Source organism: Melanaphis sacchari, unplaced genomic scaffold (genome assembly GCF_002803265.2).
Source record: "Melanaphis sacchari strain LSU unplaced genomic scaffold, SCAv2.0 Contig64_pilon_pilon, whole genome shotgun sequence".
NCBI lineage: Eukaryota > Metazoa > Arthropoda > Insecta > Hemiptera > Aphididae > Melanaphis > Melanaphis sacchari.
Window position 1 is genome coordinate 2,483,099 of NW_020271462.1, and position 20,000 is coordinate 2,503,098.

Sequence of the window (20,000 nt, forward strand, 5' to 3'; positions counted from 1 at the left end):
TCAAGAAGTCGAAATTTGTTTCATTCTTAAAATATTGAACTGCGTGACGTTCCATTCTGGTATAATCAATTTACTGTATATTCTTTCAAATCTATAACATAAAGATTATCAGTGTTTTATTTATTTTAAACAAGCACTGACTATAAAAAAAGCATATAATAATCTATAATTTACGTTAAATTAATTTTTTTACGAATTTTAATTTTTCATTTGGTTGTAATTGAAAAATAAGTAGCTAACTAGCTTGTTGAAATTTTCAAATAAAATTATAATTATTATTTTAGAGACAGTTTAATATTAAAATGTTTAAAATCTCTATAATTTTTTTCATTTCAATCAAGTTGACACAATTCGAGACATTTCCGTATTAAATGTTTGTCCCGTCGTCAGATACATTTTGCAAAACAATCTTCAAAATTCGGAACCTACTGTATGCGAAATTCCTAAAAAAACGACTGGTCAAGCTCTTTATGATTTAGTATTAAGTAATTTATTAGAGAAAAATATTGATATTAAACTATGTATTGGTAGCTTAACCAACGGTGGCTTGAAAAAGAGCCACCAACCAAATTGACGTTAGGTATTATGCTTTTTGTTTGAATTCAATTCTTTTAAAAGCTACCTTTATTTCAACTACTTCAGTGTCGTTGTTCGGATTACTAAATTCTTGTGCTATGTTTTAAAAAATTCTCACGAAACAAAGGATGTTTGACGTTAAGTTACAGTTAGCCGTGTTTTAAATCATATAAGACAGATTCAATGATGAAAAAAAAAACCACTCAAAAAGGTATTTGGAATATTTAATGATCCATCGTGCTCATTGTTTATAAGTTATAACTAATGAACAAATTTACAAATATTCCATCTGTATCTGCTCAAATTAATTAGGGTTGATTGAAACTTAGAAAAATAATTTTTATTGATAAAAATAAATCATTAAAAATAAACAACTTCTATCGATCAATTATTTTCGTGCAAAATTGTTTTTGTCAATTTCAAACAAAATTATTAACGAGTTAGAAAAACGATTTTCTAATAATTCCAGTATTTTCTAGTTTTCTAAGTTAGACTTCGTACGGTCCACACGTTAATTGTCACGCGCTCCGCTTTATCAGCTCCCGATAGCGTGTGTATTGTTCACCGTGTCCAGCGCTCGTCACGGTACTCGTACCGTCGGTAATGTATAAATTATCTGAACTTTCCCCAAGGCCAACCTATAAATTATTATTTATCCTACATCATTATAGTTATCTACATAACTATAATTATGAAGTCTAATTGCCCATCAACACCTATCACCAAAATTCCCAAATCACCAATAATTAAAAAGTCTACTATTAAAACTGTTCCACCACCACTCATTATCTCCAACACATTAATGGATCAAACGGGCGATAGCTGCCCTTCTGACTTATCAGGCAATGAATCCGATTGGAAAACAGTTCCAACAAATTCTACGAAACGAAATAGATCTCCAAACCACACTTCTCCTAACACAAAAAAAACAGACACAAATATTTTTATTTCTGCAAACCGTTTCACTCCGATTGCTTCTACTAACGAAGTTCAACCAATGGAAACAGTTGAAACTCAATCTTTAAACAATGATAATAAAACTTCAAAACCTCCTCTGATCTTTATTCAAGAACAAATAAATTACAACAACTTCTGTCAAAAAATTAATGAATTAACTGATACCTCTGGATTTGACTGCAAGAGCTCTACCAAAGGTCTTAAACTACAAACATACAGTCCTGACTCTTATAGATCAGTCATCAAATACCTCAAAAATAATAACGTATCATTTCACTCATACCAATCAAAGGAGGAAAAACCTTATCGCGTCGTAATTAGAAACATGCATCATTCCACCGATACCTCTTTTATTAAGCAGGAACTTTTAAATAAAGGATTTGTCACTAGAAACATAATGCCTATAACTCACAAGTCAACCAATACCCCCCTACCGATCTTCTTTGTTGATATCGAACCAAGTCCAACAAACTCTGAAATTTTCAAACTTACTTCATTGTGTTACACTAAAATTAAAGTTGAAATTCCCCACCCTAAAAAAGTAATTCCGCAATGCCACCGCTGTCAGACTTATGGCCACACTCGTGGCTATTGCAATCACTCCCCTCGTTGTGTTCGCTGTGGTGAGCACCATGAGTCTACAACATGTACCAAGGATCGCAGCTCCCCGGCTAAATGCGCACTTTGTGGCGGAAATCACCCGGCTAACTTTAGGGGTTGCCAATCTCACCTGGATCTTAAAAAAAGATTACTACCGAACCCTTCAAAGAATTTCTCGAATAAAAGTTCCCAACCTCGCCAACCACCTGGAGTGAATGCCTACGAATCCTCGCATCAAACTTACACACAACATTTCCCACCATTAAATCAAAACTCATCTTCTAACACTCAAGATACCAACTCAAGCCACAACCAAAATATCACTGCACAACTCTCCTCATTTATTAACGAATTCAAAGCATTAATTAACCCACTCATATCACTTCTCACCACAGTCATTGACAAACTCATTAATAATGCCAACAAATAACTTACAACCACTCTCCATATTTTTATGGAATGCTAACGGCATCCTACAACATTTAAACGAATTACAAGTAGTTCTTAATGAAAAAAAAGTTACAATTGCTCTTATTTCTGAAACTCACTTAACTAAAACCTCTACACTCAAGATACCCGGATTCGATATTATCAGAGCTGACCATCCAGATGGCACTGCACATGGAGGCTCTGCTCTCCTTATCTCCAATAAAATTGACCATGCACCTCTTCCACCATATCTGTCTACAAATATTCAAGCAGCAAGCACTTCAATAACAATAAACTCCGTAACTATTTCTATCTCTTCATGCTATTTTCCCCCAGGAAGACCTTTCCCTTCGGCAGAACTCGGTAATCTTGTTCAATCTCTACGCTTTACCCATATTATTGGCGCTGACTTCAATGCTAAACATCAAACTTGGAGCCGGTCAACAAACACCAGAGGCCGTACCCTACAAAACTTCATCTCGCTCAATCATCTTAAGGTAATAGCGTCCCTTTCTCCAACCTATTGGCCATCACATATCAACCGTCATCCCGACACTCTTGACTTCTTTATAACCAATCTTCCAAATCGTTTTTCTACTGAAATTATTAATCTAAATGACCCAGCCTCTGATCATACACCTGTCTTGCTACAAATCGGAGCACATCCCTCTCTGAAGAAAAGTAGACCAACCATTACTCCAGGTACTACAAACTGGAACAAATTCAAAGATACCATCTCAAACAAAACTACTCTAAATATAAAATTAAAATCAATCACTGACGTCGACCAAGCAATTGCGAAACTCACTGAGGATATTCAAAAAGCAGCCTTGGACTCATCTACCCAGAACCCACCCTATTCTCAAACGCTCAATCTATCACCAGAATTAAGACGACTCATTGCTGAAAAACGCAGAGCCAGATCTAAATGGCAACATACTCACTACCCGGCAGATAAAATTAAGTACAACTTTCTCTCCAATAAACTAAAGTCACTACTTAAAACTCACAAAACCAATCTGTACAAAAGTCATATTCAAAACCTCTCTTTTTCTAACGGATCAATCTGGCGTAAAACAAAGTCAATATTGCGAATTAAGGACTCCCCTCCTCCAATTCGCCGCCCAGACAACTCACTTGCTTTCTCAGATAAGGAAAAAGCGGATATTCTTGCCGAAGAACTATCAGGAGTATTCAAACCACATCTTATTCCCACACCAGCACTACATATGTCGACAGTTATGAATTCACTTCAATCAACTTTACCTATGGCACTTCCTGCAAAACCAACCTCCCCAGCGGAGATAGTAGGCATTATAAAAAAACTTGCAAATAATAAATCTCCAGGCCACGACCTTATTTCCAACAAAGTTGTTAAAAATCTCCCTACGAAAATAATTGTTCATCTATCACATATTTATAATGCTGCCCTTCGCCTATCTTACTTCCCAACTACCTGGAAATCATCAGTCATTGTCACTGTACTCAAACCTGGTAAGCCTCCAGAACAACCCTCCTCGTACCGGCCTATTAGCCTTCTATCGGTTCTTGGAAAAATATTAGAAAAAGTCATCCTCAAGCGCATCACTACCATTGCGCAATTGAACAACAGGATTCCAAACTTCCAGTTTGGTTTCCGATCTCTTCATGCTACAACTCATCAACTTCACCGTGTAGTGGACACCATCTCAACAGCACTCGAAACCAAAAAATACTGCGCAGGAGTCTTTCTAGACGTTGCGAAAGCATTTGATACCGTCTGGCACGAAGGTCTTCTTTTTAAGCTAAAAAAAATATTTCCTGCCCCTTTATACCTAATGCTGAAATCATATCTTGAAAATCGTTCATTTAATGTCCGGCACAACTTACAACACTCCAATCAATTTCCTATCTCTGCTGGTGTCCCTCAAGGCAGTGATATCGCTCCATTCTTATATACCATATACACGTCAGACCTGCCTACATCTGAAGATACTATAGTTGGAACATATGCTGATGATACTGCCTTATTATCAGTTTCTTCTGATCATACCATTGCATCTCAACAAATACAAACTCACCTAAATAATCTTTCACAATGGTTCACCAATTGGAAGATAAAAATCAACGAATCTAAGTCTTCCTTTATCACTTTTACACTTCGACCTCATAGCTGTCCAGCTGTATCAATAAACAACATTGATATCCCTCACTCGACCGAAGTTAAATACCTCGGGCTTATACTAGACAGACGCTTGACTTGGTCTCCGCATCTAAAGAATAAGCGAAAAAAGCTTAATTCCAGACTCCACCTTTTAAGACCACTCCTACGTTCGAACTTAACTATACCTATCAAAATAATCCTATATAAAACTCTTCTTAAACCAATCTGGACGTGTGGCATCGTAATCTGGGGCTCTGCAAAAAATTCAAATAAAAAAACTATTCAAGCCTTCCAAAACATATTTCAACGTGTAATCACTGGTGCACCCTGGTTTGTCTCAAATGAGTCATTAAATAATGACCTCAAATTAAAATCCATCAATGAAACTGCCTCTATCTTCTACAAGCGCTTCCACTCCAAACTACGAGATAATCCTAATCAACTGATAAACGCATTAGCTTCACTTACACTCCCCGGCAACCCAGCAAGACGCCTCAAAAGAAACTGGTGCCGTGACCTGATAACTTAAGATTAAGTACTTAAAATATTCAGGGGTGTCACAAATGTGTGATTTCCCCTTCATGTATATAATTTAACCTGTGAACTATCTTTAAAATATTTATATTACTTATTGTACTCGATGTATAGATTGTAATTTTTCATAATAAAGTCAAATATATTTTTAAAAAAAAAAAAAGTTATGATGACCTAAATTCTTTATCACAACATTAAAAATTAGAAACAGAGTTACTAAAATCAGAACTTAAAATAACACCCAATACAATGAACATATATTATCTACTATTAATAAAAAAAATAAAATAAAAATCTAAAATAGATGAATTTTATTGATTTATTGGAAAATTATAAAATCATTTTAATGAAATATATAAGAATCTTGTCACAGGTTTTTAATATTGTCTTAATTTCTTTCCGATGTTCTTCTGCAAAAAACTATCAGGTCCTGAAATTCTCACAGCAAGAGAGCTACAACGATTGCATGAAACAAATTTACTACGACCATTTGAAAAAGTTACTCAAGAAATATTTAATATTTTACTATTAGTAAAATTATGTTATTGTTAAATGGAATCATTACAACTTAACTTGAAAATTGGAAATAAACTAAAAAGAAATATTATCACAGAATTAAAAAAAAAAATTTATTGAAATTGAATTTTTCAATATGTTTCCTATAGCTATAATTTTACACTCTTGGTTTAAAAATCTGTAGCCTGTCAAAAAGCCATTGCAGAGGTAATAAATTTGGTTAACATTTAAATACAAGAAACAAGCTTAACTAAATGATCAAGTATGGGCGAAGAACAGCAATGTGATAACTTTGATCTAAGGGAATACCGCAAAACACTGATACATAGGAAATATAAAAAAAAAACAAACAAAACTAGATTCAGCAGAAACGAACAATGTAAATGTCTACTTATTACAGCCCTTAATTTCTTTAAAAGAAAATCTATTTCAATGCTGGGAAAACATGAAAACTGTATATCCAAATTTATATGTAGGCAGTTGCTCAAAAATATTTGTCTATCATGGGTTTATCTGTTCCTTCGAAAACATTATTTTCGAAGACTAGTTTTAACACTTTCTAAGTTGAGGAATAAACTGTTGGGAAAGAGATTTGGGAACTCTATGATTTCAAACCTACTTAAAAAGTTTTAATTTTGTTCCATATTTTTTGTTTTTAGTTTTATATAATATTTTAAGAACTAAATTTTTATGAAATAAAATAATACTATTACAGTACCTAGACAATCCGATCGTTATAACTGAACTTTGTTATATCGAGATTATAAAAAGTAACTAAACATATGATATAAAACCAACCAAATACATTGCTTGGAATTATTTTACTCGGAATATCGTTGTTATCGGCATGTAATAAGCGAATTTGACTGTATTTTCATTATAATTTTCTAGGCGTGTACTCTAATATATAAAAATTACAACTATAATTTATTAATATTGTTCTGGTTTTATAAATATTATAATTTTGTTAAATTTATATTCTTTGATAAACCAATTTATTTGTTATTAATACTTTAGCTAAGTATGGATTACAAGTTACGGCTTCTGGTTATAAGTTTTATTAAAATAAATTATAACCTATTACCTATATCCGAGTTTATAAGCCTTTTATAGTATTAAAAATTGATTTAAATATAGATTGATAAATCGTTTATTTAATAATTTAAATATAATTTAAATTACCTTGCTAGGATAAAAATTTCTAGTAAAGAATCATCAAATGGCTTATATCCTACACCAACAGTCTTTATTTCATATAACGTAGCATCTAAAAACAAAAATATTAATGATACTTTTTAATTATACCTCAATATTTAACTTTACAAACTTTCATGATATTTAATACCATTGATTTCTAAAATTAGTACTTGAAGTATTTGATAAGGTTCCAAGGCAATGTTTTCTCTTATTGATCTACTCCACATACGAGAAATTATTTCAAGCTCTTGACTTGCATCAAAACTTAAATAAGAATTGGTATTTTGGTTTTCATGTAAACTCTTGGTGATGACAGACATCGCCTGTACATATATATATATACATAAATATGTAGGGCCAGTATACCAGTTCTGGCCAGTTGCATTATTTTGTTGATTTATTAAGCATATATTAAATATCTTAAGACCAGAGTAAGCCACATTGTAAGCTTTCGTATAATGCAAATTTATTTATCTATGAATAAACGATAACACCTTATTATCTATTCAACAATGTTTTTTTCGGTAACAGATTTTATAAGGGCCGCGCCACACTAGAGCAGTTTTGACGCGCGGTAAAAACGCTTCATTTTTGCTCGCGGTTTTAACGCGCGTTTTTAGTGTCACACTAAAGCGTTTATTTTGCGTTTAGTTGACTCAAATTTGTTGAGCAGTACAGTTCACAATTGCGATTCTCAAATACATATTAATATAAAAAACAGTAATTTGTTTTTATTATATTAATTAACTAATCAAATAATAATATATTAATACAATAATCAGGATAATATTACACCAATATTTTTCAATTTTATAAATATTTAAAAACTCATCCAGAAGGTAAGTAAATTACATTTATTTACTTTATTTATTTAGTATTTTATTGAGTATTCGTGTGTTCTTTTAATTGATTTATTATTTAATACTACAAACTATTATCTAATATTTATTTATGTATTTATTCAGTATGGACTATGATTATTATATTAATGCGATTCAAGTAATAGCAGTGGCAGAATCATTTGGGTATCTTGATCCACCAAGAAGAGAGAGAGAGTTTTGGATTCACCCATTTAATCTAAACCGTGAACCTAGCAATAGATTTTTTAATTTTTATTATGATATTCGAAAGTACTCGGACAAATTTTTTGAGTACTATAGAATGTCAATTGCATCATTTGATGAATTACTTGAAAAATTGCGTCAAAAAATAACCAAAAAAACAACGAAGTTTCGACGTCCAGTAAGCCCAGAAGAGAGATTAACTATTACAATCTGGTACAAACTAAAAATCTATATAACATAAATATGCATATATATTTATTATTTATGTGTCTATAAACAATATTATTTAATTATCTTCTTAGAATATTATCATTAAATAATGTAAAAATAATAATTAGTTTCTTTTTTAACGTACATCTTATACACTTTAATAGGATGACTTATAATAAATATCATAGCAAATAAAAACAAAGTAAAATTTAATACCTTTTGAATAAAATAAATATTTCGACTCTGAACCTTTTTAAGTAGAAAAACAAATAATAATAAAAAATAATAAAAAATAATCACTTCAATTTTTTTTAAAACAGTAAAATTTATAAGATCAAACACTGTGATGCATGTTTATATCCTCATAATCAGTAGGAGACAGCGAATTTAGAGGCGGTTGAGAATGACTCGAAATGGGATGTACATTTGGAGTAACACTTGAATGAAAACTTTGTACAGGGAATTGATTTAGTGAATGAATATAAGAGTTAGGAGGATTATAAAAGTTGTTAGGATAGTTGAATTGTTGTATGTTTGAAAGTTGAGAACTATCGGTGGGAGGATTTAAAATGTGTTTTACGGATTGCATAAATAAAATCTTAAAATCTAATTTTTGATTGTCGTTCATTTTTTTGAAGTCTGGCAAGAATGATAATAAAAATGCTTTGTCTGGATCAAATTCTTCAGAACTGGACTTCATAATTGGAGGGTTTTTCATAATTTCTAGCAAACTTTGTTGAAACGTTGTTATTTTTTGTTTTTTATTTTTTGACTCAAGAGTACTTGTATGGTCAGAAGCACTAGTATTCTCAGAAGTACTTATATTTATAATATCCACTGAATCATTGTTCTCCATAAAGCTATCTTCATTAAATTCGATATTAGAAGTATCGTCTGACTCATTTATAGTTAAAGGTGTGGATATATTGCCCGTTGTTCTAAAAATTATTTGTTACATAATTAAAAAATAATTGTAAAAAAAAAATTATAAGCTTACTTTCTTTTTTTTAGTACTGGTTGTAAGAAAGAAAGTACATCTGCATATGCATACTTTCTAGTGAGCTTTGATGCACTCCCACTAGCAGTATTTTTTTGCTGGCTTAAATCCCGAGCATAATTGTCCCTAATATTTTTCCACTTTTTTTTTATTTCATCAACTAAAAAATAAGAAGTAGATATAAACAGAGTAGGGCGTCATTTGAATAAATTTTTTTTTAGATAATAATTTTTATTGTGATAATTATTTCACAATTATTCGAATAAAAAATTATTCGACTAATTTTCAAACATGGCAGTTATTTAAATAATTTTTAGTAATTTTATTTTAGTAAACATATGGTTGGTATTTTGCCATTTTGATAATTAAAACATGTAGAATATGTAGTTTTAACATATAACTATCTAAAGAAAAAAACTAGAAAGTAAAGAATTAGAATTAGATATGGTTTTTTTCAATTATAGTATAATAATAATAATAATATATTAATATACCTGATATATTAGTATTAAAATAAAAATAAATCATTCTATACAATAGTAATATATATAAATTCTTAACCTTTATAATTGATATTTAAAAATGAATATATATAATTTTTATTTTAAATATTATTTAATAATAATCAATCTAAGACGTAATCCTATAAATACTACATTAAATTATTGTGAATAATCAAAGCATTATTTCTACTCCAAAATGTGACGACTGACACAAAAAAAAAAATAAAATAAAACATAAATTCATTACTGTAAAATCAATACATTTCTTATTCCGTTCATAATCTTAAACCAGATGTTTGGTTTTAAAAAATACTCATATCATATAATATGTCGTTAGAATATTTTAAATATAATTTTTTGACGAATAAAAAATAGGTAGATTACAAGGATCAACTTCATAAAATATAATATGTAAATACAATATACGCGTTTAAAATTTTTTTATTGAATAAATGTGATCATACAAACGAATATCGTATATTTGTATTTAAGCTATATATATTCAAAGTATTTTTTACATAATACTATTTCAGATATTTGTCAACTGGAACAAATTTTGTGGCCCTGCAGTTCGAATTTTTACTCGGACGAAGCACTATAAGTAGTATAGTTCGAGAGACGTGTCAAATTTTATGGGAGACCTTACAGCCTCAAGAAATGCCAGAACCAAACCCAAACCAATGGACAGAAATAGCCAACAAATTTTATTTGAAAACTAATTTTCCAAACTGTATTGGAGCAGTCGACGGGAAGCATATTCGTTGTATAAACCCGAATAATTCGGGGTCAATATATTTTAATTATAAGAAGTATTTTTCCATTGTACTGATGGCTGTTGTAGATGCAGAGTATATTTTTACTGCTATTGATGTTGGTGCATATGGTAGAGAGGCTGACTCTACGGTGTTTAAAGAATGTCCATTCGGAAAAAAACTTTATTCTGAGCAGTTGAACTTACCAGCACCTACTTGCTTACCTAATACAAACACCTGTCCACAACCGTATGTTATTATTGGGGATGGAGCATTTGGATTACATAAAAATCTTTTGAGACCATATGCTGAACGTGGTCTTACAGAAAAACGAAAAATATTTAATTACCGTCTATCGAGAGCTCGAAGATACGTCGAATGCACGTTTGGTATATTGGCAAACAAATGGCGCGTCTTACATAGTGCTATGTTAGTTGCGCCAGATTTTGCAGACGATGTAGTAAAAGCGTGTTGTATTTTACATAATTATGTCAGGCGTAGAGACGGGTATAAATTTGAAGACACTCTTTCAAATGATATGGAAGTTTTTCAAAATAGAAACTCAAATAGAAATCTAGGAGCTAGCCAACAAGGGATAGACGTTAGAGAGTATTTTTCTGAATATTTCCTTAACTCTGGATCAGTACCTTTTCAATATCGCTTTATATAGCACTATTTTAAATTTTATGTGAAAATATACCTACCATAATAATATTTTAACTTCATAATACTTTTAAGTTGTAGTAATTTTAATAACAGTTGAATGGTAAAATCAAGTTTAAAAATAGGTTTATAAATTATAAGTACAATTTATTTTTAAAAATAATAAAGATACCTAGTATCAAAATAATAATTATTAAGAATCTATTTTAAAATATTGTTATGTTTCAACTATTTATACATTTTAAGTTAATATTGAAATCAAATATAATATCAAAATCATAAACTACCTATGCTTTGCTAAATTATAATATTATATATTTATATTAAAACTAAAATTAAATTATTTTTTCTTGTGTATTTTGAAAAATGTCTATTCAAGAATGTACCTATAATATATTATAATATATACATATTTTTATTTTCTGTACTGTATTTTTAGTAGTTAACATAAAATATCATAGAATAGACTGAATAGTGTGTAAATTATAATTTATAATATAATTTGATATTATATTAATATGTATTTTAAGTACTTAAATTCGAACATTATGCATTACTGATTACTTATATATGTTATTTAGTTACATTCATAATTTTAGGTTATTACTTCATAATATATTATAAAAGTATATATTGAGGTAATACATATAATTATATAATATTATAATATTTAGTTTTTTTTATTAATTATTAATTAATACATAGATTTTAAAAAAACTTACTGCAAGCTTTTTTCTCTTTTTCTGATGACGTGTTCCAATTATTACACATTATACTAGCTATATTTGTCCACGATTTTTGTTTAGCATGTTTGTCCATATAATTGTTACAAGTGGTTTTCCATAGACACTCTTCTTTCTCAATTTCGTTTATAAGTAAATCAATATCAATCATTTAGAAAACTTTTTAAAATATAACTTTTTTTTAAATAATTTTGAAAAACGGAACCGCGCGTTGTAACCGCTGTAGTGTGTGCCGTATCAATGAAAATAATGTGTTTCAATAGCAAGCGGTTGAAGCGGCAAAAACGCAAAACCGTAGCATACAGCGGTGACACGCGGTAACGCGCGTTAAAATCGCTTTAATTTGGCGCGCTCTATTACATGTAGTGCGTTTTCGTCTAGCGTTTTCGACGCGCGTTATACGCGCGTTTTTACCGCGCGTCAAAACCGCTCTAGTGTGGCGCGGCCCTAAAACCTTATCATTTTAAAGATTTTTAATAAGAAAACCACAAAATATTAATATTAAATTCGTTATTTATTGTTAACTAATTTTAAGAAAAGCGTTTCAACATAGTGAATATAGACTAAAATTTTATTAAATCAAGTAAATTAGCAACATTAAGACAATTTTCAATACAGTTACTAATCAGGTAGGTACATCAATTTTGTAATATTCCCAGTTGTAGCCACTTAGTGGCAACAAATGGTGAATATCTAAAGCACAAATTTTGAACATTTATTATTTTATTTATCATATTAATTATTTTTTTTTAATAAAAAACTATGGGTAAATAAAAAAATTCTTTAATACGTCAAAGTATAAGAAGAAAGTTGTTCCAATATTCCTTTACAAAAATTCAACTGGCATTAAATTCTGTTAAAGATGATTCTTTAAATGTACTTCAGACCAGTAAAATGTACAAAGTTTCTAGATCTACTCTACGCAATAAATTGAGTGGAAAATCTTCAAATAGTTTCCATCAAGTTGGACCTAAAGCAGTATTAGGTTAAGAAACTGAGGAAAAACTAGTAAATTGGATTCTTACCGTTGGTAAAACGGTGTTACCTATCAATAAATTAATGTTGTTGGATACCGTTGAATAAATTGTGACTTCAGCAAAATATAACCTGATAACATAAGATCCCCTTTTATAGATAATAGACTAGGCAGAAAATTGTTTGAAAGTTTCATACACTGACACGGTAAAATCAGTCAAAAGTAAACTGAATACATCAATAAAGCACGAGACCAAATTAGCGAAACTAAAATTAGAGGTTGGTTTAAAGAAACTGAATATTTATTAGGTCCAGAATCAGAAATATTAAAAAAATATTAAAGATTCTACAAGAGTTTCAATTTAGATGAAACGTTATTTTATTTGTACCCAAAAAGATATTTGGTTTTGGTAGAAAAGGGTACATTTGTATAACACAAAGTGTTATAAGTGCTGCTGGTGTTATTGCGCCATCATTAACAATATACAAATATAAAAGAATGAATCAAGAAATACCCAATTCTGCCCCCAAACTATTGGGGCCTTGGATAAACTGATAGTAGATGGATGACGGGAAAAACGTTCTATGAATATTTCAGTAATATATTTTACCCTTATTTAATAAAAAGTAATGTAGAACTTCCAGTTATTGTGTTTTTAGATGAACATATATAACAGTTAACCATGCATTAAGGTGAATTTTGCAAAAATAATCAAATTATTCTAATATGTTTATTTCCAAATACAACCCATATTTTGCAACCTTGGATGTAGCAGTTTTTGCTTCATTAAAATCCAAGTGGAAAAGTATTGTACATCAATGGCAAATGGATAATGATGCTAGGGATATAAGTAAATATAATGTACCTTCGCTTTTGCATAATATTCTTAATAGCGGTAATTTTCAATAATCGATTAAGACAGGTTTTCGGGTTTGTGGACTTTACCTTTGAAATCCTGATACATTAGACCATATAAAATGTATTCTAAAAGATATTCCAACTGTTATAATATCACTATCTGCATATAAACATAGAATATGTGGAAAAAATAATATCTCCTGACAGACTTACTGAAATTAAAGATACATTAAAGAGGAACACTGATTGGGAGCGGAATATTTCTGCATCAGAAGCTTATGATGTTTGGATAAAATGTTTTCAAAATGAAGGAAATGAAGATCAACCATGTTCTGAAAATAATTTTTTGATAAGTCCACTTATTTATTTTATTTAGCTATAGAGCCTAACAAATCCAGTCAAAAACCAAACAGAACAATATCACCATCAAAAGGCCCTATTAAAAATTTAAATGAATTTTTAGCTGATGTTATAAATGGCAAGAGTTTTTATCGACAACAACTAGAGTTTATAATAAAGTAAAGATGGCCACTATTGTAACTTCAGAAAAATGGCTTAAAATCAAAAAAAGCACAAGATGATGAAAAGCAGCAAAATGTAAAAAATAAACTTTATAAAAAAAATTATGTGTGAAAAAAAATAAGAAAAGAAATCCAGTGATAGTATCCAATGAATCTGAGTGTGAAGAAGAAGTGCCTATTTTTGGATAATTCGGAAATGGTAATCGTGATTTGGAAGATGAATACAATATTAGTGATTTAGTCATTGTTAAATATGTAGAGGTTCTTCCTGGTGTAATTAATGATACACATCCTACATAAAATAAAATCATTAGTAAGTGTTATGGCAATGAATGAATCAGGATAGAAATGGCCAGATGTAGATGATGAAATTCGGTATACTTATAAAAATGTGATAAAATTAATCAAGCCTCCTGAAGTCTCAAATTTTAGAGGAATTTGTTGTGTTCCAGAAATTAAAAAATATAGAAAGTTCTAAGTTAAGTGTCTACTTATAAATAAATAACTTAAAAATTGTTCATTAAATTAATATTAAAAGAAAAAAAAATATTTAGGTATTGATTTTTTTTGTTTTAATATTATAATAACTATTATTTTTGTATACATTGTTTTATTTAATGTTTTATTCAGACTATATTTTTTTTGTAAAGAAGTTAATTTTTAAAAACTAAGTGTTACCTACTTATCTAATATTTAATTTTAAATATTTGAGTAAAAAGACTGTTTATATAGTAAAAAAAAGCTATTTAAAGTAACAAAAGACTGTTATCGTTAAGTACATACTTTTATGATAGGTATTAAAATTAAAAAAAATATTTATTATTACCTAAATAGTGTTGTATATAATTATATTAATAATAAATGTATTTATAAGAATTACTAACGATTATAATAATGGTTTTTATTTAAGTAAAAAATGTAAACTAGGTAAACAAATATCAGTTTTAAAATTTTAATTTAAAATTTGTTTTCTCTTAAATTGGCCAGAACTGGTACACTGATCCTATATACGTCATTTATAAAATATTTAAATATATATATATATATTTAATATTTAACAACCAATTCATATTTTTATACCGACACTCAATATATGCTCCCTGTTGTTTAGATTCTGTATTGAACAAATTTAAAACTTAACAGCTTGTTAAGTGAACATACATAATATAATTTATAATTATATTAATAAATTATATTATACTTAACTTATTAGTCATTTTTCAATCTTTTTTGTAAGAGGAAAGTAAAAAATAGATTTGACATGTATAAACTTCTTAATTTAAATAAAACTTTTCTCATACATTTTACTAAAATTGTACAAGTTTAATACATTTAAGTGCATCCAAACATTAATTTGATAGTTCCCTAGCTGTAAAGTAGCTATTTAATTCAATTTACAAATATTTGCTTCAATAAGTATAAATAGTTTAAAATATGTTTAACTAGTCATTCTTTATTCAGTTCTTACTTGTTTAGTACCTTTCTTGAATGATTCGATGTTAAATTCAGGATCATGTTGCCATTGTAATACAGTTTTCTTAAATTGGGCTTTGAAATGTTGAGGATAACTTATTCGATACTTTTTAATAATTTTCAAACTGCTGTCATTTTTTGAATTAGGATAATAAATTTCAGATGTACAAACTTGGGGTATTTTGTAACGATAAAAAGTGTCCGTAAAATAGGTTAAATGTGCTTTGTTGATTGATTCAGCATACAGTTTCCGAGAATTGGAAATTTTTTTCCGTTGACTTTGCAAAGATTTCACTAGATAAGTTAAAATATTTCTTTTGAACATATTACGTAAAATTTTTATTAAACTGATTTACCAAGTTTTATTATTACATTTTTCTGATTCGATTTTATATTTATAATTTATTATGGAAACAGATTAAATTGTAGCCAATTAATGGAAATTTACTAAATATACTGTAATAAAAATATATTATCGTGGTCTATGATAACATTGTCTAGTGCAAGTAACCTAACCTCATATTACTCATATTGTTTCTTTTACCCAATCAAAACTGATTGAAAATCAACTACTGTTGCTGTGTTAATTAATCATTTTGTTTACCAGGAGCTTTTCATCGTGCTAGGTGAATGGCTAAAGCAATACTGATACGGAACTGATTGCAAAAAAAAAAATAATTTTATAAAACCATTTTAAATTTATAAATAAAATTTTTCAAATATATATAAATAGTTATGTATTAAAGTAATAAGTGTATACATTTCATTAAAATGTGTTTTAGTTAGTTTTAATTACCATATGACCATTTTTTGTTTAAAGGCAAATTTATTTTAAGTTCTTTACATTTATTCGTTAACAATCGTATTTATTTAGTGAAGTCGAAAAAATAACAAAACTACTTTTATTGGCTATTTTTCAACCCCTCAGGGGCATTGGAAGGGAGTGAGTAGTCACGAATAAAATTAACTTAAGTTATTTTCTTATGACTATGAAAAAAGTAAGGGGGTCCTACATTAAAAGAATAAGTATTTTTTCTTATATTTCAATTAAGGATCACCTTAATGAATACTGAGCCTTCTATTCCTAATTCTATTTACTCTCCAAACATATGTGTTCAGTCTTTTAGTTAACATTTCCTAACAAGAAAGAGTAGAAATGAAAATCAATACAACGTTAAATGATCATTGAACAATTTGACCAAGTTTCACGTACTTTTCAAGAAAACACAAATTTATCTAAAGATATTATTAAATTAGAAACACCTCTCCAAATATTCAAATATTTTTTTACAAATGATTTAATAGATCAAATTTGTTCAAAATCGTTCAGACAGTGCTCTAAATGATTAATGTAATCCAACCCAAATTACACCTGAAGATTTACAAAAATTATTGGCGTGCATACATTGATGAGAGAAATTTGTTAATACAATAATTTTTGGGCATTATTAGTGTACTACTGAAAGAAATAATTTAGTACAAGCAACTATGACTGTTTATAAATTTGAAAAATTTAGGCTAACTATACATTTTAACGATAATACTTTAATTTCGACGAGACCTAACTCAGATAAATTATTTAAAATAGGACCTATAATAGAAACATTAAGAAAAATATTTTTAACAGTTCCTTTAGAAAAAAATTTATCTGTTGATGAATAATTATTTAGTACTAAAACAAGATGAGTTCTTAAGGTGCATATTCCAAACAAACAATACAAATATACAAATAAGGCTGTAAACTTTGTGTATTAAGTGGAGTCTCTGGTTTTGCATACAATTTTAAAGCTTGCAGTGGTCAAGAAAATTAAGAATGATTTCGCTTAAAAAAAGGACCTGAACTAGGAGCAAGTTCCAATATAGTTGTGCGTTTATGTAATTATTCCAAAAAATGAAAACCTTAAAGTGTTCTTTTATAATTATTAAACTTTACTATCATTATTAATATGTTTAAAAAGACAATATATTTATTCACTTGGTACTATAATGAGAAACAGATTAAAAAAGGCCAAACCTCTAAGTGATGAAGTTTTAAAAAAAATCCAAAAGGGCAATAGGTATCTAGTTGTGAGACAAAACTCAGAGAAACTGATATAATAATTGTAGTATGGGAGAACATTGTTCGGTATCGAATGCGTTTGGTTGCCATTGACAAATTCCCAAGTTGTTGTTCTCCATTAGCGCGTTAGGTTAGGTTAGCCCGTCGCGGCTTCACTGTTACCATCACACAACATCACTGCCAGCTACTACCCATTCCGTCACGGAACGCCAGAACAAAGTTAGTGAAGAAAAGTACCGGCCAATATCGTGGGAAATGACGACGCCAACCAAACATGGAGACCAGCAACTACAACAGCAACCACAGATTGAAGAAAATAACGTGACCAAACAGCTTCGGGATCACTGAGAATGGCCGGGACAACTGGACAGTCGCTTCAAAGCCTATTTGTGGTACTATACTCTTTCGTTCCAGGAGGTGTTCGAAGGCCTAACTATTGGGTTAGAGGAGCATGTCGACCACATGTAGTATCTGTTCTTTGCAGTGGCCACACAAAAACTGATCATTGCCTTCTGCATCGGCTTGGAACTGGCCTGGTTGGACACCAAGAGGACCGTGCTTATTACGTACATGACTACGTACAGGGACTGGCAGCCGACACTCATCTGTACGTCGTATTTTTCGAGGTGCTCACTAGATACAAGCAGTCGGGATTCTTACACCTGTTGTCCATAATACTTGGATTTTCTGTAATGATGGTGTTGCAGATGATAAATGAGTTCTTAGACCATTTTGAGATACATAAAACACTAATTAAAATGTACTTATTTTAAAAAATTCACTGTTTCGATACTATAATACAATGTGTTCCGGGGAAGAAGTGACCAGCCGAAGTTATACGAAAGTATACCTGAAACGATGAAGAAATACCCTTTAAAGATGGAGTCTAACTATTTTGTTTTTCAAGTTACGAGCAATTTACCTTTTTTTAAACAAAACCAAACCTACCATTCACTTTTTTATGTTTCTCCAAAACTTTTCAATATTTTAACATAATTTTATTTTTTATTTTAAAGCTATTTAATTATTCTATCAACCAACATAATAACTTACTAAACTAGAAATCATGCAAATTATTATTAAATTAAAAAAAGTAAACATTTTTTATCAAAAATTAGTATTTTTTTAAATAAATATCGTAAAACTCCAAATAATTCGATATTTAGTATGGGTTTTTTTGTTTGTATATAATTTTACTGAATTATACCTAGAATACCTTATATGTTTGATTTTCATATCTTCCATAATTGTAGAGTTATGTGCTGTTAATGGTTACTATCTTAGTCTTTTTTAAATCGAATATCGCTCGTTAATTAATCGTTAATCGTTTAATTTTATTTTTTTGGATAAATTTTAGTTGTATTGTTATTTTGTTTTCTTCTGTACCTTTGATTCATTTACTAATTTATAAGTAAATTTCAAAATGCCAAGGTTATTTGATTTAACATTTGGTTACATTACTGATATGCATTTTGTATATGAATTTGATAATGGAAATGGCTGGAGCTGCTGTGTAAGAGTATAGACTATAGGCTCAGATATTCAGAAAGACCTGTTTTGGAATATCGATCGTTCATCACAATTCAGACACCCGGGAAAGTTTGGTTTAGTACGATATCGTAATGAACAAGATGTAATGTTGAATGCAGAATTAGAAGTTTTGGATATAATTACGAGGATCCAACTATGAGTATCCGTCGCATATCTGCAAGGCTGGGTATATCATAATTCTATATGGAGAATTTTTAAAAAAAGAGTGCCTCCATCCATATCATTTTCACCAATCCCACGATTTAATATTCAGCGATGGTGAAGAAAGATACATTTTTTGTAAATGACTCGTCCGTGAACACGGAAGAACTGGATTTTTTTAAACATATTTTATGGGCAGATGAAGTTACGTTTGCCAGAACAGGTATCACCGTAACGCACATGTTTGGGTAGTTGAAAATCCTCACATTTCATGGCCAACTATATTTCAACACCAATTTAAAATTTATGTTTGGGATTGAATGATAGACGATTTAGTTATTGAACCTATTTACCTAATTGGCTAAATCAAGATACTTTTTTAGAATTTGTATAAGAAATATTGCCAGTAATCTTAGACAATGTGCCACTTGTAACACGCTTAGTAACATGGATTCAACTTGATGGCGCTTCTGCACATTTTGCTCGTTCAGTCCGTCAATTTTGAATGACATTACCCACAATGGATTGGGCGTGGTG

At 29.6% G+C, this 20,000-nt stretch overlaps 1 protein-coding gene and 1 pseudogene across 1 annotated transcript; one reads left to right on the plus strand and one right to left on the minus strand.

Annotated features, from left to right (window-relative positions):
* LOC112600492 lies at nt 1–7,272 on the minus strand. Its single transcript, XM_025347733.1, has 3 exons — nt 7,083–7,272; nt 6,938–7,022; nt 1–91 (listed from the first exon to the last, which is right to left on the minus strand). The coding sequence occupies exons 1-3, from the start codon at nt 7,270–7,272 to the stop codon at nt 1–3; spliced, it is 366 nt and encodes a 121-aa protein (XP_025203518.1).
* A 646-nt stretch (nt 7,273–7,918) lies between these two features.
* Nucleotides 7,919–12,874, plus strand: LOC112600400 (annotated as a pseudogene).
* The last annotated feature ends 7,126 nt before the right edge of the window (nt 12,875–20,000 follow it).

Bases quoted from the DNA above. Each gene is read 5' to 3' on its own strand.
- LOC112600492 (XM_025347733.1), bottom strand. From the start codon at position 7,272: ATGTCTGTCATCACCAAGAGTTTACATGAAAACCAAAATACCAATTCT. The intron at 7,023-7,082 runs GTTTGTAAAGTT...TTTTGTTTTTAG, and splicing joins TGGTATTAAATATCATGAAA to ATGCTACGTTATATGAAATA. The intron at 92-6,937 runs GTAATTTAAATT...TTTATGTTATAG, and splicing joins GAAATTTTTATCCTAGCAAG to ATTTGAAAGAATATACAGTA.